General features: G+C 34.1%; 4 protein-coding genes across 4 annotated transcripts; all 4 read left to right on the forward strand.

Moving 5' to 3' along the window:
- Positions 1–342: 342 nt before the first annotated feature.
- LOC109018295 (IRK-interacting protein-like) lies at positions 343–2,776 on the forward strand. The gene is made up of 2 exons (XM_019000454.2): positions 343–830; positions 1,108–2,776. The coding sequence occupies exons 1-2, from the start codon at positions 582–584 to the stop codon at positions 2,620–2,622; spliced, it is 1,764 nt and encodes a 587-aa protein (XP_018855999.1). The 5' UTR covers positions 343–581; the 3' UTR covers positions 2,623–2,776.
- Positions 2,777–7,947: 5,171 nt separating this feature from the next.
- LOC109013766 (UDP-glycosyltransferase 92A1-like) lies at positions 7,948–9,690 on the forward strand. The gene has a single exon (XM_018995967.2). The coding sequence runs from the start codon at positions 7,991–7,993 to the stop codon at positions 9,473–9,475; it is 1,485 nt and encodes a 494-aa protein (XP_018851512.1). The 5' UTR covers positions 7,948–7,990; the 3' UTR covers positions 9,476–9,690.
- Positions 9,691–14,340: 4,650 nt separating this feature from the next.
- On the forward strand, positions 14,341–15,499 carry LOC118348397 (UDP-glycosyltransferase 92A1-like). Its single transcript, XM_035689957.1, has one exon. It carries the CDS (start codon positions 14,805–14,807, stop codon positions 15,270–15,272), a length of 468 nt encoding a protein of 155 aa, XP_035545850.1. The 5' UTR covers positions 14,341–14,804; the 3' UTR covers positions 15,273–15,499.
- A 1,518-nt stretch (positions 15,500–17,017) lies between these two features.
- On the forward strand, positions 17,018–18,798 carry LOC109013763 (UDP-glycosyltransferase 92A1-like). The gene has a single exon (XM_035689956.1). The coding sequence runs from the start codon at positions 17,103–17,105 to the stop codon at positions 18,585–18,587; it is 1,485 nt and encodes a 494-aa protein (XP_035545849.1). The 5' UTR covers positions 17,018–17,102; the 3' UTR covers positions 18,588–18,798.
- The last annotated feature ends 9,145 nt before the right edge of the window (positions 18,799–27,943 follow it).

The following is a 27,943-nucleotide window of genomic DNA, read 5'->3' on the forward strand; positions in this document are numbered from 1 at the left end:
GGAAACCTAGAAATTATTACTTGCTAGGACTTTACATATATAATGGGATTCAGACCGATGCATGTTTGAAAAGACACGACAGTGTGCAGCCCACTGATATCATTGCTCGCGACGTGAAACCACAAAGCATTCTAAAGAGCATGGAAAGCAATGATTCGGAGGATTTTGTGTTGGCAGTGAAGTGAAATATAGTGGAACTAATTATAGTACTCACAGTGATCATGTTGACAAATGGTTGGTTTTGGAAACTTTAGCCATTTTGGTGAACTTTAGCCATTAGAGTTTTGGAAATATAGTGGAACTTTAGCTACTCTTTTTCTTTGACAACAAAGACAAAAGATCATTAATTTGGTTTGAGATACCCTCTCTCTCTCTCTCTCTCTCTTCGTCCCAATTTTCTGGTTCTCTTATATTCTGCACTAGATATGATCTTCTTCTCTGCAAGTGCAATCCAATCGTTGGATACCCACATGTTAACCTCTCTTCTTCGTTTTGGGTTTCATATGTTCTGAACTTTGTATCATAGTTATTGTTTTCTTTTGGTTTTACATGAATTGCTGTGTTCTGTCCTGGGTTCACTCATGGCTGCTGCTACCACTGCCTCCCAGATCTTTGAGAACCATAACATCAGCAGCAGCAGCAACACCGACCATGAAATCAACAAGCAAGAAATCCAAGCAGCCATTGCCAAAGTAGTGGAGCTGAGAGCTCTTCATGCTGCGTTAATGCAAGGGAATAGCCTCACCAATGTGAGATTCCCATCTCCTTTCCCAGCTTCAGTCCTTGGTACTCAGTTTTCGGCCAAAGATTACCCTGTTTTCACACCTACTGTGAGTATAAATCTTATTAATCTTGTCCACAAAATTTTTTTTTTTTTCTCTGTTGACTGCATCTTGTCTGGTTAATTTACTTGGTATTTGTTTTTTGTTTTGAAGTTAAAAACAAATTTTCAGATTTTGTCAACAATTTAAGTAGTTAGCTTTCGCCTGAAATAATATAAGTAGGTATCATCTTGTGTGTAACCCATGAAGAATTTCTCTATGTTCTTGAAAATTTACGTTGTTCAAGAATGATGGGGGAGTTTCTGAATTTGGAATATATTGACAGAGCTATGTAGAGGAACCTCTGTCAGGGTATCAAGAAATTCAACTAGATGAAGGAACATTATCAGAAAGTTGGGATGAGTACGGGCTTGAAGGAAATGACAACGAAACTTTTCTAACAGATTATAAGGAAAATTCATCCTCAAGAAAGGTATTGCCTTTTGGTTTGGCCAGCTTAGAATCCCATATTTGTCCAGCTGAGGATCACAACTCTGTCACTGGTTCTTGTGCAAACCACACTGCTGTGCTTCAAACGTCACCCGGGAATGACTATTTCAAGTTAAGCAGAAGAATTAATGGTATGGGGTACTTCGAATCGGTGTCAACCTGCAATAGGTGCAAGCCTGCAATTATCACTACCGAATCTAAAAATGCAACAAGGAAGAGCAAGAATTCTAATACTGTTTTCCCATTAAAATCACAACCCAAGAATCGGGGACGGGGAGTGATTGCATGGCTGTTTCCTAAGTTAAAGAAGAAGCATAAGAACAAGAATTCCTCGAATCGAATAGAATCCGAGGAAGTGTCCCAGATCTTTAAAGACTTGGGGATAGTGTCAATTGATAAATTGAAGAAAGAGCTCATAGAAGCAAATGAAAATGGAGACGCGGCCTTAATGGAAGTTGCTGAGATGAAATCTTCAATGGAGGAGCTTAAACATAAGCTAGAGTACTTGGAGACTTACTGTGAAGAGCTGAAGGAAGCTTTGAGACAAGCTACGCAGGCGAAGGATTCCCAAGTTCCTGAAAATTTTGAAACTTCTGGTTATAGAGGGAAATCCTTAGATGGAAATGGAGAAAATTGGATGTCTGTGAGCAAGGAAGTAATGGAGGAAGGTTTCTTGGAGATGGTATTAGAAGCAAGATTGTCTGTAAAGCAATTCTGCAAGACCCTTGTTGGCCAGATAGAAGAAACTGATCACAGTTTAATAAACAACTTGAATATGCTTCTTCAACCCTATGAACTGTGTTTGAATTCCAAATACTCAGAGGAAGTGTCATACCATTTGGAAGCTTTCATAAACCAGGCATTCTACCAAGACTTCGAGAACTGTGTATATCAGAAGAATGGGACGCCAAAGTTCTTAGATCCTAAACAAGATCGTGAAAAGCAATTCTCATCATTTGTTGCACTGAAGAACCTAAGTTGGAATGAGGTATTGAGGAAGGGGACTAGGTATTACAGTGAAGAATTCAGTAAATTTTGTGACCAGAAAATGAGTTGCATTGTTGCCATGCTGAATTGGACAAGAACATGGCCTGAACAGCTGCTTCAAGCATTCTTTGTTGCAGCCAAGTGCATATGGTTGCTTCATTTGCTTGCCTTTTCCTTCAACCCTCCATTGGGAATTTTAAGGGTTGAAGAGAATAAAAGCTTTGATCCCTATTACATGGAGGATGATATGTTCATGGAAAGGCAGAGGTCACACAGTCCTAGCCGAGTTAAGATCATGGTGATGCCAGGGTTTTATGTTCAAGAACGGATTCTGAGGTGTAAAGTTCTTTGTAGGTATTGTTAAGATCAGCTAAAAGAAATGGAGAAAAAAGTTTGAATTTTTGAGTAATGATATATATATATATATATGCAATTCTTTTGCAACTTATTTTACGATCGACCAATATAATATTCATGTTTTTTCATTGAATAATGACAGGGTTACGAATCTACTACAATCCATCTATTATTCTTTTTATATTTGATTTTTTTTAATTTTGTATTTTATTTAATGATTAAAGAAGTGAGTATTAGTAAAATTATATATATTTTTTATTTATTTTAATGATTAAAGATGTTAAAAAATATATATTTAAAAAAATGATAAAAAAAAAGCATAAAATACGCTTGAATAATAGATCAATAATAATAGCGTACTAACCTATCAATGTCCTAAATCGTTTAACATATCGCGGGAATGCTTTTTATTTTGGATCGTGCTATCATGAGAGAAGCTACCGACAATGCCAAATGCTTTTTTCTTTTTCTTTTTTTCATATATTTTTTAAAACTCTCAAACATTTTTTTTAAAATTTACAATATTATTAAAAATTATTTCTTTAATTATTAAATAAAAAATAATAATAATCAAATCGATAAGCACTATCCTTTTTATTTTTATTTGTCATGAAGGGAAATACTTTTTTATAGTATATAATTTAAAAGGCTAAAACGTACTACATCTACAAATAAATGTTATAAAAATATTTATAAATTGACGTGATTCATAACTTACGTCATATTTATTTTACAATAAAATTAATCTCACAATCAAACGTATTATTTATAAAAAATTTTATTTACTATTTATTTTTTTATTATTCTCTCATTATTCTATTATGTAGTATTAGATGATAAGTTCATAAATAAGATATAATAAATAATTTCTAATTATTTAATATCAAATTATAAAATAATAAAAAGATGATAAAAATTAAAATAATAAATATTACTCACTATTTATAAGAAACATATATATATATATATATTAAAAGTTATAGTATAGACTCTATCGTAACTGCCACTCATTGTTGTCATGTCATTATGAAAAATTATGCTTATTATCTTCGTATACAACATATTATATATAATTTTTTATTTTTTATTTTTATTAAATATGTGATGTAAAGAAGATGAATAAAATAACTCAATTAATTTAAAAATAATAAAATTAAAAATAATTTTTAAAAAATAAAATAAATAAAAATAAACATTATGTGTGAGGTGTGAGAATTATATTATTATATTGTTTATAGATTGTTGTCATGCAGTGATCATATTGATTAAGGAAAATGCTATGCGTCTCTCTCCCAACTCCCGTTGGGAGCTACCGCTTGCATTAATGTGTATCTTTTTAGTTTTTTTTATATAGATTTTTTTATTAATTTAAAAAAAATAAAAAAAATTCATAATATTATTAAAAAATACTTCTTTAAGTACGAAATAAAATAAAAATTCATTTCCTGATTAAGGAAATATTTTTTAATAATTTTTTTTTTATTTTATGAGTAAGGAAATATTTTTTAATAATATTTTTAATTTATTTTTTTTTATATTTAAAAATATTAAAAAAATTTTATATAAAAAATAATTAAAAAAAACACGTCAAAAAATTAGAGTTAACGATAACTCCGGTGACTCTAGCAGTATTTATTGATTAATTTCCTTTGCGGCTTTTGCGGAAGAATAGTGATAGTTATTGCAGCAACTGTCAACATACCCGCAACGCAAATTGAGCCGACTTTTAAGGCAGAGTTTGGTATGGTCCCTGCCGTGGGGTGGGGGGAACCATATTATAATAATTATTTATTTTTATATATATAATCTGTATCTTTCAATATATTAATACAAAAATGACACATAAAATATTCACATCTTATCCTTACATTCTCAAAGGATTTTGCACTTTGCATCCCAAATTATAAAAACTGATATTTTCAAATTAGTAAAAATTAATATTTTGAAGCCCAGGTTGATGACCCTAAGGTTAATCTAATATTGTGTTGGCTAACTGCTTCACATGGTTTTATTTTCCTTGTTTTCTATAATAAGAGCATTAGAGAAATGCTTAGGATCCCGATAATGGGTACTGAGCATTTCTCTTGAGTCTTGATAGTCTTTTTATTTATTTATTTAGTGATTAAAGAAATATTTTTTTAATAATATTATAAATTCTTTTCTTTTTTTTTAAAAAAAATATTTAAGTATACCTAAAAAGAAAAAAAAAAGAATGAAAATAAATCAGCAAAATAAAAAAACTTTTGTTTGCCTGCTCGGGAGATCCTTGGGTTACACTACTCACTATATTAAGGTGTCGTTTGAATTCGAAGATGAGTTGTGAATAGTAGTGAGATAAGTTATGAATAGTAATGAAATTTGTGAGTTAAAGTTGTTGAATAGTAATGGGATGAATTGAGATGAGTTGAGATGAATTGAGATAGACTGTGAATACAGATGGGTTGTGAATACTGCATCACTACTGTAGTTATGGTTGCTTTTGTCTCTGTTCATTGCTGATTATTATTATTATAAAAGTAATTACATGAACAAGAAGAGATTGAGGTTGCTTTTTTTATGCCAATATTTTGTGGTTTTTATTGAAATGCGTTTGAATGTAAATATATTGAGATATGTGTTTAAATGTATGAAATAAGCTATTGAATTGTATTTAACTTTTTTATAAAAAGTTAAAAAATAATAAATTTCATAAATAATTAGTTTGAGATTGATTAATGTGGGTATATGTTTTAAACATGAGCATTGCTACACAACCTCCACCACACTCCACACTCCACACTTTTTTAAATTTTTTAAATTTTTAATATTTTTAAAAATTTTTTTTTTGAGTTTATTCTTTTTAAATTATTTCAAATTTTTTATTCATTATTCATATAATAAATATTTAATAAAAGAAAAAAATAATAAAAATTAAAAATAATATGGAGTGTGGAGTGTTAAGAGGTTGTAAAGATTTTTTGTTTAAACATAGCCTAAGGTGTCAAATATGAGTCGCAAGAGTTCTTGACATGAACATCACATGAGAATAGTGTGAGCCGCAATGCATCAAATAAGATTGTGCCCATAAAAATTGACACTTTTATGTACCTTATGAATAGGTTAGGAGGAGGATTCTTTTAGGAGATTGATCTCCTTGACAAGAGAAAATATATTTACAATTGTAAATTGTTCTGCCGCCACGTAATCGTTTTCAAAAAAAGTAAATAAAATATAGGATCTACATGAAAAAAAATTAATTTTTTAATAATAGACTCTACTTTTTTTCAAAATTATTATGCAGTGTTTACATATTTTATAGTTGTATGTAAAATTATTCATTTGACAAACCCAATGATTCTCCAATTTTTTGTAATGTGGTTGTGGTGTGTGGTACGAAGAGTGGTTTATTAGGGTCATATATTTGGCGGTTAAGCTAGGGAACTGCCAAAAGAGGGTCTTGCACTCGCACTGATTTATTTAGGATATTTTATTTTAGGAATGTTATTAATCTTCTAGTAACTCAAAACTGCACTAGACCTTGTTTAGGTAGTTGAATGAGATGAAAAATTTATGAATAATAATTCGATGATTGTAAATAATAATAAAATAATTTGAGTTAAAATTTTTATTAGATTTTGAAAAGAGGAGAAAAAAGTTGAATAAAAATATTATAAAATTAAAATATTGTTCGAATATAATTTTTTAATGTTATTTTTGTTTTGAAATTTAAAATTTTTTATTTTTTTTTGTGTTTTATATGAAAATTTGAGAAAGTTATAATGATTAGTAATGATTAAATAAAAAAGTAAGAAAAAGAAATTAAAAAATATTTATATTTGAGTAATGTTTGGATGTTGAAATCAATGTTTTGAATACCATACCGGAAACCATACCAGTCAAAGTATTGAAACGAAATATTTCAGTACTGTTACCGTTTTATATATCGTTTCGGGATAGTCTATATATGAATAAATTATACTTCAAAATTATATTTCAAAATAATAGTTTATATGAATAAATTATATATAAATACATATATATAAATTATGAATAGTCTAGTCTGAATTGAGGATAAAAAAATAAGCTTGTAGTTTGAAAAAAAAAAAAATTGAAAGTCGAAATATAGGCCGGTATAGGTCGAAATTGAGGCTGGAGCAGTCGATATTTGTGCCGGTATGAAACATATATGGTACTTGTACCGGCGTAGTGGCCGGTACGGCAAATATCGGTCGTACTGACTAGTATGGTACGAGATTAAAAACAGTGGTTGAGATAAAACGAAACGAGACGAGATGAGACCAAGTGCATATTCAAAGAGGCCCTAATCTTCAGTTATTTAGTTAAATCTTCTTAAATTTGGGATTAATTAAGAGATGGCAGTAGTGAATTAAAAACTTTAGTTTGATTTTTCAAATGGGGCCTTTAATTTTTCAGCTACGATTCATATTAAGAGGCACCAAATTCATGCGCTTGCCGCCTTCTTAATTAGTTAAAATAGAGGGAGCCGCCCTACACTATCGTATATTCTTCCAAATCCTTGCATTTAAAGTTTAAACCCGTCGTAAGTTTTAAAAGTTAACAACGCCCACAATTTCTTTTTCGAATTTAAGTTTGGAGAGAGCAATTGTCTTAATTCGAATTTAAGTTATAGCTTAGACGTAAGTAGAACTAAGAAATTCAAGAAATCTTCAACTGGTTAATACTAATAGTGCGAATCCATATTCAAGTTTGCGCGTAATATCAAGTACATCTTAATTCATATAAAAGTAATCTAAGAATTATTACTATTATTATTCAAAAGATATATTCTGATAAGTCAAATTAAGGTACCGTTTGAATGATAAAAATATTTTATATCATTTTATCTTATTCAAATAATATTTTATTCAATTTTTAATTTTTATACCAAGGAAATATCCAAATTACACTTAAGTGACTTCAATTTTTTAGGATAAAATAATATTTTGGCTTGAAAGCCACCGCATTTTTGCGCCTTCCTAGCTATAAAGGAAAGGAATAGCTCTACATATGTCTTCCTAGCTGCAAATGGAAGCCAAGCCACCCTACAAAGTCGTATATTCTCTGCACTCTACCCAGTACTTCCACTTGTTCCACCCTCTCGCATTTAAACCCATAGGTTTTAAAAGTTTGATTTTCATTCCAATTGCGTGCATGGGCCACTGTTTCTTGATATAGATCAAGTGTTTAAGAAACAAAAAAAGAAATTTCCAAAAAGTAATCTAGATTTCATCCACCTACTAAGATAGCAATAGTGTTTTCTGGTTCCCCAACGACCCACTCAATTGCTCGATCTTCCCCGTCCTATTAATAGATCACACTCTTGGTTGGGAAATGCATCAGCTTCTGATTCTTGGCATCCAAACACAGACAACACAATGTCAGAGACAAAAGAACACTTCATCCTGTTCCCATTCATGGCAGAAGGCCATATAATCCCTTTCTTGGCTTTAGCCCTTCGACTTGTGGAGAAAAAGGGTTGCACCATAACCTTTATCAACACCCCTCTCAACATCAAGAAAATCAGTGCCAAGCTCCCTCCAAACCCTTATATACGCCTTGTTGAAATCCCTTTCAACCCCACCGACCATGGCCTCCCTGCAGATGCTGAGAACACCAACTCTCTTCCTTATCATCTTATCCTCAGTCTTTTCGAAGCTTCTGATTCCTTTAAACCCATTATCAGAAAACTCATCCACAACATTTTCCACGAAGAAAATGATTGTCCTCCACCACATTGTTTTATCTCCGACTTGTATTTTGCGTGGTGCGCCGATATTGCCCACGAGTTTGGCATGTTCCACACCATGTTTTCCGTGGTTGGAGCCTTTGGCATGGCTTGTTATTTCTCCATTTGTCAGAACCGTCCGCAGAGGAAAGCGGAATCTGAGGAATTCACATTGCCTGATTTTCCTGAAGCATCTACTATTCACATATCACAGCTCTCACAAAGTCTTAAGGCGGCTGATGGTAACGATGCTTTTTCACGGTACATGACAAAACTGATTCCTCAATGTCTGAAGTCCGATGGAATGTTGGTTAATACGGTGGAGGGACTTGACACTATTGGACTGGACTACCTCAGGCGAAGGTTCAACAAGCCGATTTGGGCAGTGGGGCCACTTCTTCTACCTCCATCAGGCGAAAGGCGAGTTGCGAAAGACTCTCAAAACTCTCCAGAGTTTATCACAAGTTGGCTTGATTCGAAACCTCCCAAGTCTGTGTTATACATATCCTTTGGGTCGCAGAATACGATGTCTATTTACCAGATGATGCAACTGGCTATGGGATTGGATGTTAGTGGCAAGAATTTCATTTGGGTTGTCCGACCACCTATGGAGTATGACATAAATTCAGAATTCAACTTCAAGGAATGGTTGCCAGAGGGATTTGCACAGAAGATTAGAGATCAAAAGAGAGGGCTGATTCTGGATAAATGGGCACCCCAGAAAGAAATCCTATCCCATGAAGCAACTTACGCCTTCTTAAGTCAATGCGGATGGAATTCAGTGATGGAATGCCTTATCCACGGCATGCCTTTGATTGGGTGGCCAATGGCAACAGAACAGTTCTACACTGCTAAGCAAATGGTAGAGCAAGTTGGGGTTTGTGTGGAGGTGGCAAGGGGAAAGACCTGCGAGGTTAAGCATGAAGACATAGCTGCAAAGATTGAGTTGGTGATGAATGAGACCGAGAAAGCTGGGAAAACAATGAGAAGGAAAGCTCTTGAGGCCAGAGAAATTCTTTTTGATGCCCTGAAAGATGAGGATGGTTATAAAGGGTCCTCTGTCAAAGCCATGGATGACTTCTTGAGCGCTACAGAGTTGACGAGTGACAAGACAAAGAGGGGACCAAACATTTGAAGAGTCTCAACGATGACTGGTTTTAGAATATAATAAAATCAAAAGGGTTTATGAACCTTGGAATGGATGAGCGATTCAATTTCAAACTATATGTTTTTCGCTTTTATCGTTAAGGCTGTAAAATAAAATGCAGCATTGCAACTCTTGGAATGTGCACCTAAAAGAGTTAACTGGGTTTATGTCTTAATTAAGCCGAATTAGATACTGAAAATATTTCATCTCATCTTATCTTATCTTATTATTATAATTTTTTTTTTAAATTTATACATAAAATATAATAAATAATTTAATTTTTTAATTTTTAAAATAATAATAATATTAAAAAATAATATTTTAATAATATTTTATTTAATTTTCAACTTTTATCTCCACTCATCTCATCTCAACTCAATCTTCAAACCCCTTGGCCACTTCGACTCGCAGTAGACATACTTTGTTGCATCATCATTTCCCAAATACTATTTCACGAAAATCACACACTCTCGGAGACTATTTAATTATCTTCTCCTTTAATTTTCCTTCTTACTGGCTGCTGCCATAATAACCTCACATTTGCAGTCTTTTAGAATTGCTCCCACACCTCTCTTAGCCTAATTGCATTTAGATGTTGAGTTGAGTTAATTGAATTGAGTTGAAATGATAAAATATTATTAGAATATTATTTTTTAATATTATTATTATTTTAAAATTTAAAAAAATTGAATTATTTATTATATTTTCTGTTAAAATTTAAAAAAATTATAATAATAAGTTGAAATGAATTGAAGTGAGTTTGGTAACCAATCATACCCAAAATACCGTCAGCCGGCTGAATACATCTACACTGCACTTTGAGTCTCTACTTCTTCAACAAAGTCACCTCTTTATGAAGTTTTAAGAAAGACAAAGCATTGTCCTCCACCTGGTTTGCAGTAAGATTTTTATCAAGTAGGTGTGAGGCCGAGAACTAACTCATGAAAGCTATAACTAAAACAACATGTTAAAAAAGAAAAAGAAAATAAAAGAAAATTGTTCATATACAAAGAAATTATATAAAAATAAACTTATAAAATAATATAATTTTATGAAATCTGTTAGATCTATTTTATAATAAAAGTAATTTTATAATCTGACGTATCACATCAAATCACATCAATTTATAAATTTACTTGGATAACAAAAATTGTTTTTCAAGGTCTCACAGTCATAGACACATATTTATACATGCATACATACTCTATTATTATTAAGATACACAAGTAGACACACATATACATATATATATATATATATATAAATAAATAAATAATAATATATACAAATTTAAAATGTATAAATTTTGCGTAGCTCTTCTTTAAAAGGTGGGCTCTATCACCAAAGTGTAATTTTATTTTTATTTTTAATTTTATGGTGGAACCTACTTTTTTACTAAAAATTTGTGCAAAGTCTTATATGTATTGGACTTCCTAGTATTACTCCGCTCGCGCGCGTATATATATATATATATATATATTTATATATATACATATATGGAAAAAGTTACTTTATCTCTTCATTTTGATCGCTCTATTAGCTAATCAAATTTTTTTTTTATTTAGTGATTAAGAAAATAATTTTAAATGTATCGATATATATATTTTTTATTTTTTAAGAATATTTAAATGTATTAAAAAAATATAAAAATAAAATAAAAAAAATACTGGATAATATGCCAGAGTGGGACGGCAGAATAGCCCCACTCTATATATATATATATATACACGAGAAGTTTTACAACTATAAAATGATTTTAAAAAAATAAATTTATAAATTGATATAATTTTATATGATATATTAGATCTATTTTATAATAAAAATAACTTTATAATTTAACAAATCAAAATATATCATTTTATAAATTTTACTTTTATAAAAATTTTTCTACGAAGAAAGAATTTCTCCATATAGATATAAAGATTCGAAGGAAAGAGAAGTATGGGCCGTGGCAAAAGGTCCTCACACAGACGCAGTCTATGTATATTAATGAAAAATGCTTAAGCCATGGAATAATTAGATACGATTTGAATTTTATTTATTTAAAAATATTTATTTCATAAAAAATATAAATTAAAAAAAATTTCATTTTACATTTTTGACGGAAACTCTCGGGACCACCTGACCCTAACAGTTTCCTATATTAATATAGACTGCGTCTGTGTCAGGACCTTATATTATTATTCTATATATATATATATATTAGGTGAAAATAACGTGCAATGCACGTTTGCTTAATTTATATTTAAATTTTTTTTATTAAAAACTAATTTTTTTATTAATAAGGAGGTAATATTTTTTTGTTAATTAAATAACGATATAATATTTATATAATTTATAAATAATTATGTAATCCTATTAATAAACATCATAAATAAAATAGGTTATTACGTACCAAAATATCTATCCTTACAACATTTTTAAAATGTGAAAACATCAAAGGCGTTTTTATTGGACTTGTATTAATCAGATAACTTTGCTCAAACTATTTAAAGAAGATACATAAACAAAAACATATGTAGATACATAAAGAGCTCAAATATCAAAAAGCAACAAAATCACTTGAAGAGGGCAATTATTAGAACTGTTTTTTTTTTTCATTCAACTTCTTATAGATCCGAAGGTTTATTCTTCAGATCTGTGTTTGTTTTTTCTTCTTTTCTTGTTGCTGAGTTCAAATTTCTTATTTTTTTTTTCATACGATTTTTAGTTTTTTTTTCTTTCAGTAATTTTGTTATGCTTTCCTATCGGCTTCCCTTTTTTTTCATACATGGAAATATTCCTTATTATTGTTTCCTGTATAGGCGAATGAAGACACTCCACAAATTTGAAGGTGTCTTTTCCAGATCTATAGGTTTTATATTTTTGCTCCTCCTTTTTTAATATTAAGATCTCTGCTCTAATATTTTGGTAGAATGATTTTTATCTTGCAACTTCTTACAGATCCGAATGTTTATTCTTCAGATCTGTGTTTGTTTGTTTTTTTTAATTTTTTCCTTCCAACTTCTTACACACCGAGAGAGATTGAGATAAACTTTAAGAGTCGTTGGGTTTTGCTGGGATTGCCTTTCTGTCTTTCTCTTTGAAATTGTGTACCTTTTTTTTTGCATCTTTAAGTTTTGTTTTGATTCTAATTTTTTTGGGTATGATTTTTAGTTTTTTGCACTTTATTTTTTTGAATTCATGTACATAACGTGCTCTCACATTTCTTTGTAGGTACTTGGATGGATTTAGTCTCACCCCTGCTAACTAAGTTTTTGATTGATGGGTTGATCTCTTTTCGATGACTGCAGTTTCAGAATGTGCATCTGAATAAAGGCTTGATTTTCATCTTTTCTAGATTTTTTGAACTCTTGTTCTCTCCCAACTTCTTAGATAGCTGTTGTCCTTTTTATACTTCGTGGTAAGCACCCTGTGCCTTTTTAATAAAGTTCAGTATCATTGTTGTAAAATGAGGGTTTGAAACATATGGCATTGGTTCAACCATAGCTAAGGGTATGTGTTGGAAGATTAATGCTTTTGTATTAGGATATGTATTATGTGTTGTTTCACCATGCATATCATTGCCTAGTCATTTCAAATGGGAGCTATTCTAAATTTGTTGTCTTTAATTACAAGAATGGCTTTTGGCACTCGAAGTGCAGTGGCCCAAAGGATTGTGGATGCTGTGATGGGTCCTCGCACTATTCAACATGAAACCATGGTCTCTGAGGCAGCTGCTGCTGCCCTGGCTTCTACTGCAAATAGTCTTAGCGGCTCTGATGTATGCAATATTCATTCCAAGGCATTCCATTAATATATAGTAATTTCTTACCTTTTTTTCCCTCAGTTTGTTTTTACTTGATTTTCTCATTATTTCTGCTACATTTTTCTTACAAAGAAGAACAAACATGTATAATGCATAGGTAGACTATGTATATACTATAAACATACAAAACATAGATAGACCATAGATATACTATAAACACACAAAAGGCAGTTAGACTGACCTTTTCAATGTTCCTTCAAATCTTAGCACCTCTCCACTGCTTCCAGATACCTGATTTGAGAGAAACAGAGCATAGACGAAATTGAGAAATATAAGATAAATTGAATATACAGTTGCACGATTAATTTTTCTATTTTTTATCAAGTTTTATGATAGAAAACCCAGACGTTTACTTAGATTTCTTTATTAAATCTTTAGTAACTTGTTGATAGAAAACTGATGTTTTTTCTCTCTAATAGTTAACATGAAAGAGATTACTAAAGATATGGAAGATTACCTTAAACCGAGCAAAATTTGAATGTGTAAATCCCTAGTAGCTTCCAACAGTAACAACACAAAGATGAATACAAACTCGAGAGGAGACGGGATTTCTTCGCCTGAGAATGAGTATTTGATGCGTTTGTGTTATTTTTTAAATTTTATACATTTGTATTATCTTTTTAATATGTAATTGTTAATTGGAGAATTGTATCGCCAGATGCAGATACAATGAATGTCAGAATGGATGTGCATGTAGTTGTATCGACATGATTTATTATTATAATAAATCTATTTTATTAGCAAATTTAAAAATATTAATAATGGAATATAAACCGACAAATCACAAAAGTAGCTGCAAACAGATGAAAAATTAATATATTTCGTTAAAATAAAAAATTTCTATTAAAATAAACAAATTTGGTTCCAAAGACTCTTTATATATATATATATATATATATATATATGAGAAATTCTATTTGCAGTCCTGAAGTGGGGACTGCATGTATAGGCACATACTTAAATGAGAGAAAACATTATTTTAGGAGGGATGATTTTGTAATTTTATAAAATTTTAAAATTAAAATAGCCTAGGCCTGCACATGCAGTTTCTAAGTGAAGACTGTACCTAGCATTGCTTATATAGAAGATATAATTTGGTTTTGTCAGATAAAAAAATTGCGGCCTGTTTTCCAGGAAAGCACAACAATCCGACAAACAGTTGGGGCCCTCGGTGTCAATTTATATGTTGTCATGGGCTCGTTGTCATAACACGAAAGACCGGACGTCTTGGACTTTGACTCGTCAAAAGGAGCAAAGCCGAATAGTGGGTGACGTACTTTTGCAGCAACCTTTTCTTCTTTTTGACTCTGGGCTGACTGGACCGTGGAACCGTTGCAAATACCAATTAATCTGGTGCCGAAGATGCAGGCTGTTCAACTACTCCGCCTCCACCAGTAATCAAAACGAGCTTTCGAACTCTCTTCTTCACAGTTACAATCTCGGTTCATAAGCATAAATATACTCAAAGCCCCCCTGCATATATGGTCCTGTGAAAGAGCTGAGTATAATATGGCACAGAGAAAAGATAACATTGTTCTTTTCCCTTTCATGATGCAAGGCCATATCATCCCTTTCCTGGCTTTAGCCCTCCACATAGAACAAAGAACGAACCACTCCATTACCTTTGTCAACACCCCTCTCAACATCAAGAAGCTCAGGTACTCTCTCCCTCCTGAATCCTCCATTAACCTTGTTGAGATCCACTTCTCCAGCTCCGACCATGGTCTCCCACCCAAAACCGAGAACACCGACGCCCTTCCCTACCACCTCGTCATTCGCCTCCTAGAAGCTTCTGTCTCTCTCGAACTAGCTTTCAAGAAACTCATCCAGAATCTCATCGAAGAGCAACAAGGCCGTCCCCCGCTTTGCATTATCGTTGATATTTTCTTTGGATGGGCTGCAAACGTTGCCAGAGAGCTAAACGTGTTCCAGGCAATCTTCAGTGGCGCAAGTGGGTGCGGCTTGGCCTTTATATGAAATTAAAGGAGATTTGGGAGAGATGAAGGATTGAGTGGCCTGCGTTGAGGAAGGGAAATGCCTGCGTTGAGGAAGGGAGATGAAGCTGCTTCTCTCTCTTCCTATTCTCTTCGAGTCTTCGTTTAACTTTACCCTCCTCTTTCTTCTATCTTTCTTTCTTTGCTTTATTTTTTTTATTTATTCAAATACTATCCTGACAAAATAGTCCAGCTAGACAATTGGTATGCGATCGGTATCCCAAACCGCTTAGAACATTGATAATAGTCTAGTCATTGTCAAATTTAAAATTTAGTTAAATTATTAATTTTTAGTTATAATATTAATTTTTGACTAAATGAGTCTATATTGGATTAGTTATTTTAAAGTTAAAATAATAATATAATATTATATATATTTTAATTTTTTTTTACAAATACAATTTATATATTTCATAGATTTTCATGTTTTGTAAAAATAATATATTTATTCTATCAATATTCGTAATCAGTAGAATAAATAATGTGGATGTCATGCATGTTTTACCATTTAAAGAGAGAGGGAAGTGAAGAAATAATAAAATATTACTTTTCATTATGAATAGTAGCTAGTCATGTTTAGAGAGGATTTAAGATTTACTGTAACTCAAGTCTTAAGTGTAGCTCAAGTCTTAAGTTTTGAACTTTTAGCTAGTCGAAAAAGCTTTTTCTCACGTCTAATTAAAGTTTATACTAGCATTAATATTTAGCTAGTCTATTACCAATGCTCTTATATCTAGAAGAACTGTTAATTAAGAGATGGTAGTAGTGAATTAAAAAATTTAGTTTGATTTTTCAAATGGGGCCATTAATTTTTCAGGTACGATTCATATTAAGAGGAACCAAATTCATGCGCTTGCCGCCCTACACTATCGTATATTCTTCCAAATCCTTGCATTTAAACCCGTCGTAAGTTTTAAAAGTCAACAACGCCCACAATTTCTTTTTCGAATTTAAGTTAGGAGAGAGCAATTGTCTTAATTCGAATTTAAGTTATAGCTTAGACGTAAGTAGAACTAAGAAATTCAAGAAATCTTCAACGGGTTAATACTAATAGTGCGAATCCATATTCAAAAGATTAATTCATATAAGAGTAATCTAAGAATTATTACTATTATTATTCAAAAGATATATTTTGATAAGTTAAATTAAGGTACGGTTTGAATGATAAAAGTATTTTATATCATCTTATCTTATTATTATAATTTTTTTAAATTTTTATTTAAAATATAATAAATAATTTAAATTTTTTAATTTTTAAAATAAAAATAATATTTAAAAATAATATTTAAATAATATTTTATTCAACTTTTAATTTTTAGATTAAGTAACTATCCAAATTACACTCAAGTGACTTCAATTTTTAAGGATAAAATAATATTTTGGCTTGAAAGCCACCGCATTTTTGCGCCTTCTTAGCTATAAAGGAAAGGAATAGCTCTCTACATGACTTCCTAGCTGCAAATGGAAGCCAAGCCACCCTACAAAGTCGTATATTCTCTGCACTCTACCCAGTACTTCCTCCCGTTCCACCCTCTCGCATCTAAACCCATAGGTTTTAAAAGTTTGACTTTCATTCCAATTGCGTGCATGGGCCGCTGTTTCTTGATATAGATCAAGTGTTTAAGAAACAAAAGAAAAATTTCCAAAAAGTAATCTAGATTTCATCCACCTAACTAAGATAGCAATAGTGTTTTAAGGTTCCCCAACGACCCAGTCAATTGCTCGATCTTCCCCTTCCTATTAATAGATCACACTCTTGGTTGAGAAGAATGCATCAGCTTCTGATTCTTGGCATCCAAACACAGACAGCACAATGTCAGAGACAAAAGAACACTTCATCCTGTTCCCATTCATGGCACAAGGCCATATAACCCCTTTCTTGGCTTTAGCCCTTCGACTTGTGGAGAAAAAGGGTTGCACCATAACCTTTATCAACACCCCTCTCAACATCAAGAAAATCAGTGCCAAGCTCCCTCCAAACCCTTACATGCGCCTTGTTGAAATCCCTTTCAACCCCACCGACCATGGCCTCCCTGCAGATGCTGAGAACACCAACTCTCTTCCTTACCATCTTATCCTTAGTCTTTTTGAAGCTTCTGATTCCTTTAAACCCATTATCAGAAAACTTATCCACAACATTTTCCACGAAGAAAATGGTTGTCCTCCACCACATTGTTTTATCTCCGACTTGTATTTTGGGTGGTGCGCCGATATTGCCCACGAGTTTGGCATGTTCCACACCATGCTTTCCGTGACTGGAGCCTTTCCCATGGCTTGTTATTTCTCCATTTGTCTGAACCTTCCGCAGAGGAAAGCGCAATCTGAGGAATTCACATTGCCTGATTTCCCTGAAGCATCTACTATTCACATATCACAGCTCTCACAAAGTCTTAAGGCGGCTGATGGTAACGATGCTTTTTCACGGTACATGACAAAACTGATTCCTCAGTGTCTGAATTCCGATGGGGTGTTGGTTAACACGGTGGAGCGACTTGACATTATTGGAATGGACTACTTAAGGCGAAAGTTCAAGAAGCCGATTTGGGCAGTGGGGCCACTTGTTCTACCTCCATCAGGCGAAAAGCGAGTTGCGAAAGACTCTCAACACTCTCCAGAGTTCATCACAAGTTGGCTTGATTCGAAACCTCCCAAGTCTGTGTTATACATATCCTTTGGGTCGCAGAATACGATGTCTACTTCCCAGATGATGCAACTGGCTATGGGATTGGATGTTAGTGGCAAGAATTTCATTTGGGTTGTCCGACCACCTATGGAGTATGACATAAATTCAGAATTCAACTTCAAGGAATGGTTGCCAGAGGGATTTGCACAGAAGATTAGAGATCAAAAGAGAGGGCTGATTCTGGATGAATGGGCACCCCAGAAAGAAATCCTATCCCATGAAGCAATTTCCGCCTTCTTAAGTCATTGCGGATGGAATTCAGTGCTGGAATGCCTTATCCACGGCATGCCTTTGATTGGGTGGCCAATGGCAACAGATCAGTTCTACACCGCTAAGCAAATGGTAGAGCAAGTTGGGGTTTGTGTGGAGGTGGCAAGGGGGAAGACCTGCGAGGTTAAGCATGAAGACATAGCAGCGAAGATTGAGTTGGTGATGAATGAGACCGAGAAAGCTGGAAAAACAATGAGAAGGAAAGCTCTTGAGGCCAGAGAAATTCTTTTTGATGCCATTAAAGATGAGGATGGTTATAAAGGGTCCTCTGTCGAAGCCATGGACGACTTCTTCAGCGTTGCAGAGTTGATGAGTGACAAGACAAAGAGGGGACCAAACATTTGAAGAGCCTCAACGATGACTAGTTTCAGATATATAATAAAATCAAAAAGGTTTATGAACCTTGGAATGGATGAGCGATTCAATTTCAAACTATATTTCTTTCGCTTTTATCATTTAAGGCAGTAAAATAAAATGCAACATTGCAACTCTTGGAAGGTGCGCCTGAAAGTGTTAATTGGGTAATTTATGTCTTAATTAATTTCAATTTGGATAGTGAAAGTGTTATCTTTTATTTAATTTTATTTCATCTTATCATTACAATTTTTTTAAATTCACATACAAAATATAATAAATAATTTAATATTTTCAATTTCTAAAATAATAATAATATTAAAATCACATACTAAAAAAATCAACATACAGCTCGAAGGCTATTTAATTATCTTATCCTCTAATTTCTTGCAGGCCAGAAAGTGGCTTTTTATATGAAATTTTGTTATTTTTTTTATCGCACTATCTATTGTTTCATATTTCAAACAATTTTTTATTTAAATTATTAATTTATAATGAACTCCACAACATTTATACTTGTCCAAGTGAGTTTCGCGAACAATCTTGCTGAGAAAAAAAAAAAAAAAGTGAGTTTCGTGAACAACATTAAGTATCCAGTAATGGCACAACCGAATCTCCACAAACGGATAAAGCTTAACAAACGGATAAAGATCAAGATCAAGATCAAGATCAAAACAAACATGAAGATGAAGATCACGTTTACGGAAGCAAATCTAGGAAATAACAAACTCTCTGTAAATTTAATTATTTTCAAATGCTTGTAACAGATTTTGTTTATCTAGAAACATCTATAAATAAAACAGCATGTGATCCTCCTGAATCAAGAGAGGAAAACATTTCTTCCATCTATCTTTATTTTCCTCTTTATGGTGTCAAGAGCCACAAAGACATACGTCTTCCATCCATGGCCTCCAACGTATCCTTTGCCAGCAATTCTTCTTCCAGTAATTCTTCCCCTACTGCCACTTCCATTCTCCCCACCCAACTTCATCATTTCATCACAATCAAACTCACCAAAGATAACTATCTTCTTTGGCGAGCTCAATTAATCCCATACCTCTGTGGTCAAAATCTATTTGGTTACCTATAAGGCTCCATTCCCTGCCCACCTATCACAATTCCTTCCTCTTCTAACAACTCCACACAAGTCCCTAATCCCGAATACATTCACTGCTCACAACAATATCAAATCATTCTAAGTGCCCTCCTCTCTTCCCTCACCGAATCCTTTCTCACCCAAGTTGTTGGTCTTACAACTTCTAGAGATGTCTGGCTCGCATTAGAGAAAACATTCTCTTCCACTTCCTCTGCCCGAATCCTCGGCATTCGTTTTCAACTATCTACTCTTAAAAAGGCATCCCTCACAATCACCGATTACTTCACCAAAGTCAAACAACTTTTAGATACTCTCTCTGCCATTAGTAATCCCCTTAGCTATCCCCTTAGCTCCTCAGAAATCAACTCATATCTTCTTGCTGGTCTCCCCTCCTCATATGACTCACTTGTTATCTCTATTACCACTAGATTAGATCCCATCTCCCTAGATGACTTATATGGCTGCCTACTCACTCATGAAAGCCGCCTTGACCAACAAAACATCTCCAATGAATTCAACTTACCCTCGGCCAATATTGCCACCTCCTACCCTGGTCGAGGGTCATCGTGGTTCACCTTTAAATAGAGGTGCTCCTCACTATGGCAATCAGTCCAGAGGCAGTGGCGTGGATTCAAAAATTACTCACTTCACCAAACGCCACATTCAAACAAACCTCAATGTCAAATCTGCTCCAAAATTGGCCATACAGTTGCCACTTGTTGGTATAAATTCGACCAACAATTCAAATCTCCCTCCACACCCAATACTCAAGCAAACATAGCTTAATCACACACACCTCCCACCCCACCTCCTGCACCCAAATATGATCAAAATTGGTACTCTGACACTGGCCCCACCAATCACATTACCTCAAATCTCAACAACCTTTCCCTTAATGCCAACCCCTACACTGGACCTGATCAAATTCAAGTGGGCAATGGACAAGGTTTGAAAATTCTTCACACTGGCTCTTCTTTTCTTTATTCAGCTTCAAAATCTTTCTTTGTCAACAAAATCTTACATGCTCCAGAAATAAAAAAGAACTTATTGTCAGTTTCTCAATTCACAAACGATAATATTGTTTATTTTGAATTTCACCCATCCTTTTTCTGTGTCAATGATCCATCCTCGGGAGCTATCCTCCTCCAAGGACCAAGTAAAAATGGCCTTTATCCTCTGCATACTCTCACATCTCCCTCCACCAGTCCAGCTTCTTACATTGGCGATAGAGTTTCCGTTCCACAATGGCATGCACGCCTCGGACACCCTGCTTTATGCAAAGTGAAAGAAATCTTCTCAAAGCATCATCTAGCAGTCAACAATAATAAAAGTTTTCCAGTTTTTCATGCTTGTCAATTAGGGAAAAGTCATAAATTACCTTTTCATTTGTCGAATTCTATTTCATCTACTCCCTTTGAGTTAATATTTATGGATGTATGGGGGCCCTCACCCATCGAATCTATTCATGGGAATTAATATTACTTAAGCATCATTGATGATTTTTCTAAATTCATATGGCTATTCCCTATCGATGCAAAATCAAAAGTTGCACATACCTTCATCAATTCCCAACTTCAAATCAAATGCTACTTTGATTGCAAAATCAAAAGAGTACAAATTGATTTTGGCGGCGAATTTCAGGCCTTAAAATCACATCTCCTCAAATCCGGCATCATCCATCGTCTGTCTTGCCCACACACTCACGAACAAAATGGGTCTGTCGAGCGCCGTCATCGCCACATCGTCGAGACTGGCCTCACCCTAATGGCCACTGCATCTATTCCCCATCAATATTGGGGTGATGCCTTCACCACTGCCACCAATCTCATAAATCGCCTCCCTTCTCCCATCATTCAACACAAAACTCCACTTGAACTCCTCTTCAAACAAACTCTAGACTATACCCTCCTTCGTACCTTCGGGTGTGCCTGCTGGCCCTATCTTCGTCCATATAACTCAAACAAAATGGATTACTGCTCACATCTCTATGTCTTCCTTGGCTATAGCCCCAACCATTGAGGATATCGTTGCCTACAACAATCATCAGGCCGAATCTTTATCTCCAGGCACGTAATCTTCGATGAAACCTGGTTTCCATTCCAACAAACGAATCCTCCCTCTTTCGATTCACAAACCCCTATCACAACACTGCCCTCATCCCTCTATATTCCGCAGTCTAACCCTTCAACAAATGGCCTCTCTTTTCCACCAGACCCACCGAATTCATCATCAAATGAATCGTGCCCTAACTCAAGCCCAAACTCCCAACCCGAGCCCTATTTTGAAAGTCGGAACTCACACCCTATGACCACAAGATCCAAAAATAATATGCACAAGCCCAAAAGTCTCCCACCTAATATGACTCCCACTCCGCGTGCCTTAATCACCGAGACCCAAGAAATTGAGCCCACTTCCTTCTCTACTGCCTCAAAAAGCCCACATTGGAGACAAGGCATGAATGAGGAATTTCAGGCCTTACTCGACAACGACACATGGGTCCTAGTTCCTCCAAAGCCCAACATAAACCTCGTGGGCTGTAAGTGGGTCTACCGAATCAAGAAACGGGCTGATGGGTCCATCGAATGCTACAAAGTCCGTCTCGTTGCGAAAGGCTTTCACCAATTACCAAGTATTGACTATGATGCTACCTTCAGTCCAGTGGTAAAACCCACGACCATTCGAACTGTTCTCTCTTTTGGAGTGTCACAAAATTCGCCCATTCGACAACTAGATGTAAAAAATGCATTTTTACATGGAAATCTACAAGAAACCGTTTACATGACCCAACCTCTCGGATTCTCTGATTCATCATGTCCTGAGTATGTTTGTCATCTTCACAAATCTCTTTATGGGCTCAAACAAGCACCCTGGGTTTGGTTCTCGAGACTTAGCAATAAACTGGTAGAAATGGGCTTTACTGCCTCCAAGGCCTTTACTTCTTTATTCATTTTCAGGTCATAACATGCTGTCATCTTTTTACTCATATATGTTGATGACATCATCATAACTAGACCTCACAAATCTCTTTTACACTCAATCATCACAAATCTTCAGCAACATTTTGCCCTAAAAGATCTTGGGCCGTTTCACTATTTTTTGGGTATTGAGGCATTGCAGGATGACCGTGGACTTTTTCTCTCGCAACAAAAGTATATTTTTGACCTGCTCAAGAAAACCAATATGCTACATGCAAAGCTGGTGAACTCTCCCATGTCCACAACAACCAACTTATCACTCTTCAAAAGTGATCCAATCTTTATTGCAGCACAGTTGGCTCTCTCCAGTATCTCTCATTTAAAAGACCCGACCTTGCATTTGCCGTCGGCAAAGTGTGCCAGTTCATGCAGCGTCCCACGACAGACCACTAGACCGCTGTCAAACGAATTCTTCGCTATCTCCAACAAACCATCCACCACGGTGTTCTCATCCGCCGCACCTCATCCACAGAAATACATGCTTTCTCTGACGCCGACTGGGCCGGTTGTCCTGACGACAAAAGATCTGTAAGTGGCTATTGTGTATACCTTGGTTCTAATCTAATATCCTGGAGCTCTCGTAAACAACCAGCGGTATCACGTTCAAGTACCGAAGCAGAATATCGTGCGGTTGCCAATACCACTGCTGAAGTTATGTGGCTCCGATCTCTCCTCACTGAACTCAGCATCTCAAGTCCAAATCCACCTACACTCTGGTGCGACAATGTGGGGGCCACATACCTAACGGCCAACCCTCTCTATCACTCACGCATCAAGCACATCGAACTGGACATTCACTATGTACGTGATCAACTCCAAGTTCGGTTCGAACTGCCCAACGTCAACTCCAAGTTTGGTTCATCTCAAGCACAGATTAAATAGCTGACTCATTCAGTAAAGCACTCCCAACTGCACGATTCTGCAATCTTCGAGACAATCTCAATGTCCACAAGCTCCATTGCCATTGAGGGGGCGTAATGGCACAACCAAATCTCAACAAACGGATAAAGCTCAACAAACAGATCAAGATCAAGATCAAAACAAACATGAAGATGAATATCACTTTCACGAAAGCAAATCTAGAAAATAACAAGCTCTTTGTAAATTTAAATATATTCAAATGCTTGTAACAAATTTTGTTTATCTAGAAACATCTATAAATAAAACAGCATGTGATCCTCCTGAATCAAGAGAGGAAAACATTTCTTCCATCTATCTTTATTTTCCTCTTTATCCAGTAAATACTATGAGGCACATTTTATCTGTTTATCTATGTCTCATAGACTGAGATCTCCATCCATAACCCAGAGTGGGAATTTAGAGCAACAATATTGTTTCTGCATTTTTGACCTGGGATTAATGATGGGTGAATTTCGTGCTCGAAGCTCATAGTCATGGTATGCCAATGATGGGATGACCACCGAAATCCAAGCAGTTTATCCAAATCTAGTTGCCGGAGGAAAAGGTTATAAAGGCGGGAGTTTGGGTGGAGAGGGAAGATCAAGAGCAACAAGGTTAGAGATGGCAATATGGTTGTAAAAATTGCATTGGTGATGAAGGAAATGAGATGGAAAGCTAGGGTAGTTAGAGGAAAATCCATGCGAAGAAAATAGATCCGCGATCAAGTAGGTGTGAGGAGAACTAATTCATGAAAGCTATAACCAAAGCAACAACAACATGTTAAAAAAAAAAGAAGAGAATTGCTACATACACAAAGAGATTACACAAAAGTAAACTTACAAAATGATGTGATTTCATGGAATCTGTTAGATCTATTTTATAATAAAATTAATTTTACAATCTAACGTACCACATCAAATCACATCAATTTGTAAATTTACTTAGATAGCACAAATTGCTTTTCAATGTCTCACAGACACACAAATATACACATGCATACGTACTCTATTATTAAGATACAAACACAGACACATATATATGTATATATACATATATGAATAATGATATATACAAATCTAAAATGAACAAACTTTGCGTAGTTCTTCTTTAAAAAATGGACTCTATCACGAAAGTGTAAAAAATTTACTTTTTTATATATTTTTTTATTTTTTATTTTTTTTATGGTGGGACCTACTATTTTACTAAAAATTTGTGCAAAGTCTTATATGTATTAGACTTGGTAGTATTATTCCCCGCGCGTGTCTATATATACATGAAAAGTGCTACAACTATAAAAAGATTTTAGAAAAATAAACTCACAAATTGACATAATTTTATATGATATATTAGATCTATTTTATAATAAAAATAATTTTATAATTTAACAAGTCACGATACATCATTTTATCGATTTACTTTTATAAAATTTTTGTATGAGGAAAGAATTTCTCCATATAGATATAAAGACTCGAAGGAAAGAGTAGTATGGGTCGTGGCAAAAGGTCCTCACACAGACGCAGTCTATATATTTATTGAGTAGTGCTAGAGAGCAGCAACTATAGTTGTGCACACATTGCACACACTACGTGGCTGCTTCTTATCCTTTTTTTTTTCTCGCAAAACGCAGACGGCTTCGATCTCCATCGTCTCTCTCATCTCTCTCTCATCAGCGTCTCTCTCTCATCAGCGTCTCTATCTCTCATCTCAGCTCTCATCAGCGTCTCTCTCTCTCTCATCTCGGTCTCTCTCTCGTCGTCACTCTCTCTCTCATCATCTCTCTCTCTCTCATATCCGCTCTCTCTCTCATCTCGGCTCTCTCTCTCTCATCTCCGCTCTCTCTCATCTCGGTCTCTCTCTCATTTCCCTTCTCTCTCTCATCTCGATCTTTCTCTCATCAGCTCTCTCTCATTTCTCTAATTTCAAATTTAAGAGATGTGTGGTCTAGATGATGCCACATAGTGTGTGCAAAATTGGCTGCCATCAACAGTGGCTGCTCCCAATAATATTTCATATTTATTAATGAAAAATGCTTAAGCCATGGAATAATTAGAGTTTTTACGATTTGAATTTTATTTATTTATTTATTTTTAAATATTTTTTTAATTGTTAATTTTATAAAAAATCTAATTAAAAAAAATTGCATTTTACATTTTCGACGGAAACTCTCGGGACCATATGGCCGGAACAATTTCCTATATGGAAAATGCTACACTTCCCTTTGGTTATTCCCGCTAGAAGTTATCACTGGTATTTTTTTATTTTTTTATTATTATTTTTTTACTTAATAATTAAGTAAATATTTTTTAATAATATTATTATTATTTTTTAAATATTTAAAAGTATTTAAAAATACATGTTTAAAAAATCAATAAAAACAAAAAAGTACAAAATAACTAACGGGAGTCTCCAGAGAAAGCTCATAACGGTGGGAGTAGCACCACCCTTAATATAGACTGCGTCTGTGTCAGGACCTTATATCATTATTCTATATTAGACTAGCTATTTTAAAGTTAAAATAATATTATATTATATAATTTTTAAATTTTTTTTTTACAAATACAATTCATATATTTCCTAAATCTTCATGTTTTGTAAAAATAATATATTTACTCTATCAATATTCGCAATCAGTAGAACAAATAATGTGCATGTCATGCATGTTTTACCATTTAAAGAGAGAGGGAAGTGAAGAAATAATAAAATATTGCTTTTCATTGTAAATAGTAGTTAGTCATGTTTGGAGATGATTTAAGATTTACTATAGCTCAAGTCTTAAGTTTTGGACTTTTAGCTAGTCCAATGTGAAAGCTTTTTCTTACATTTAACTAAAGTTTAAGCTTGAATTAATATTTGACTAGTCCATTACCAATACTTTTCTACGTAAAAGAACTGTTAATTAAGAGATGGTAGTAGTGAATTAAAAAATTTAGTTTGATTTTTCAAATGGGGCCTTTAATTTTTCGGGTACGATTCATATTAAGAGGAACCAAATTCATGCGCTTGCCGCCCTACACTATCGTATATTCTTCCAAATCCTTGCATTTAAAGTTTAAACCCGTCGTAAGTTTTAAAAGTTAACAACGCCCACAATTTCTTTTTCGAATTTAAGTTTGGAGAGAGCAATTGTCTTAATTCGAATTTAAGTTATAGTTTAGACGTAAGTAGAACTAAGAAATTCAAGAAATCTTCAACTGGTTAATACTAATAGTGCGAATCCATATTCAAAAGATTAATTCATATAAGAGTAATCTAAGAATTATTACTATTATTATTCAAAAGATATATTTTGATAAGTTAAATTAAGGTACCATTTGAATGATAAAAGTATTTTATATCATATTATCTTATTATTATAATTTTTTAAAATTTTTATTTAAAATATAATAAATAATTTAAATTTTTTAATTTTTAAAATAAAAATAATATTTAAATAATATTTTATTTAACTTTTAATTTTTACAAACTCAAGTGACTTCAATTTTTAAGGATAAAATAATATTTTGGCTTGAAAGCCACCGCATTTTTGCGCCTTCTTAGCTATAAAGGAAAGGAATAGCTCTCTACATGACTTCCTAGCTGCAAATGGAAGCCAAGCCACCCTACAAAGTCGTATATTCTCTGCACTCTACCCAGTACTTCCTCCCGTTCCAACCTCTCGCATTTAAACCCATAGGTTTTAAAAGTTTGATTTTCATTCCAATTGCGTGCATGGGCCGCTGTTTCTTGATATAGATCAAGTGTTTAAGAAACAAAAAAGAAATTTCCAAAAAGTAATCTAGATTTCATCCACCTAACTAAGATAGCAATAGTGTTTTAAGGTTCCCGAACGACCCAGTCAATTGCTCGATCTTCCCCTTCCTATTAATAGATCACACTCTTGGTTGAGAAGAATGCATCAGCTTCTGATTCTTGGCATCCAAACACAGACAGCACAATGTCAGAGACAAAAGAACACTTCATCCTGTTCCCATTCATGGCAGAAGGCCATATAATCCCTTTCTTGGCTTTAGCCCTTCGACTTGTGGAGAAAAAGGGTTGCACCATAACCTTTATCAACACCCCTCTCAACATCAAGAAAATCAGTGCCAAGCTCCCTCCAAATCCTTATATACGCCTTGTTGAAATCCCTTTCAACCCCACCGACCATGGCCTCCCTGCAGATGCTGAGAACACCAACTCTCTTCCTTACCATCTTATCCTCAGTCTTTTCAAAGCTTCTGATTCCTTTAAACCCATTATCAGAAAACTCATCTTGTCCTCCACCACATTGTTTTATCTCTGACTTGTATTTTGCGTGGTGCGCTGATATTGCCCACGAGTTTGGCATGTTCCACACCTTGTTTTCCGTGGTTGGAGCCTTTGGCATGGCTTGTTAT

This window comes from Juglans regia, chromosome 5, assembly GCF_001411555.2.
Source record: "Juglans regia cultivar Chandler chromosome 5, Walnut 2.0, whole genome shotgun sequence".
NCBI classification, from domain to species: Eukaryota; Viridiplantae; Streptophyta; class Magnoliopsida; order Fagales; family Juglandaceae; genus Juglans; species Juglans regia.

Coding starts and splice junctions, on each gene's coding strand:
- LOC109018295 (XM_019000454.2), top strand. CDS start 582: ATGGCTGCTGCTACCACTGCCTCCCAGATCTTTGAGAACCATAACATC. Junction 831..1,107: donor ACCCTGTTTTCACACCTACT/GTGAGTATAAAT, acceptor ATATATTGACAG/AGCTATGTAGAGGAACCTCT.
- LOC109013766 (XM_018995967.2), top strand. CDS start 7,991: ATGTCAGAGACAAAAGAACACTTCATCCTGTTCCCATTCATGGCAGAA.
- LOC118348397 (XM_035689957.1), top strand. CDS start 14,805: ATGGCACAGAGAAAAGATAACATTGTTCTTTTCCCTTTCATGATGCAA.
- LOC109013763 (XM_035689956.1), top strand. CDS start 17,103: ATGTCAGAGACAAAAGAACACTTCATCCTGTTCCCATTCATGGCACAA.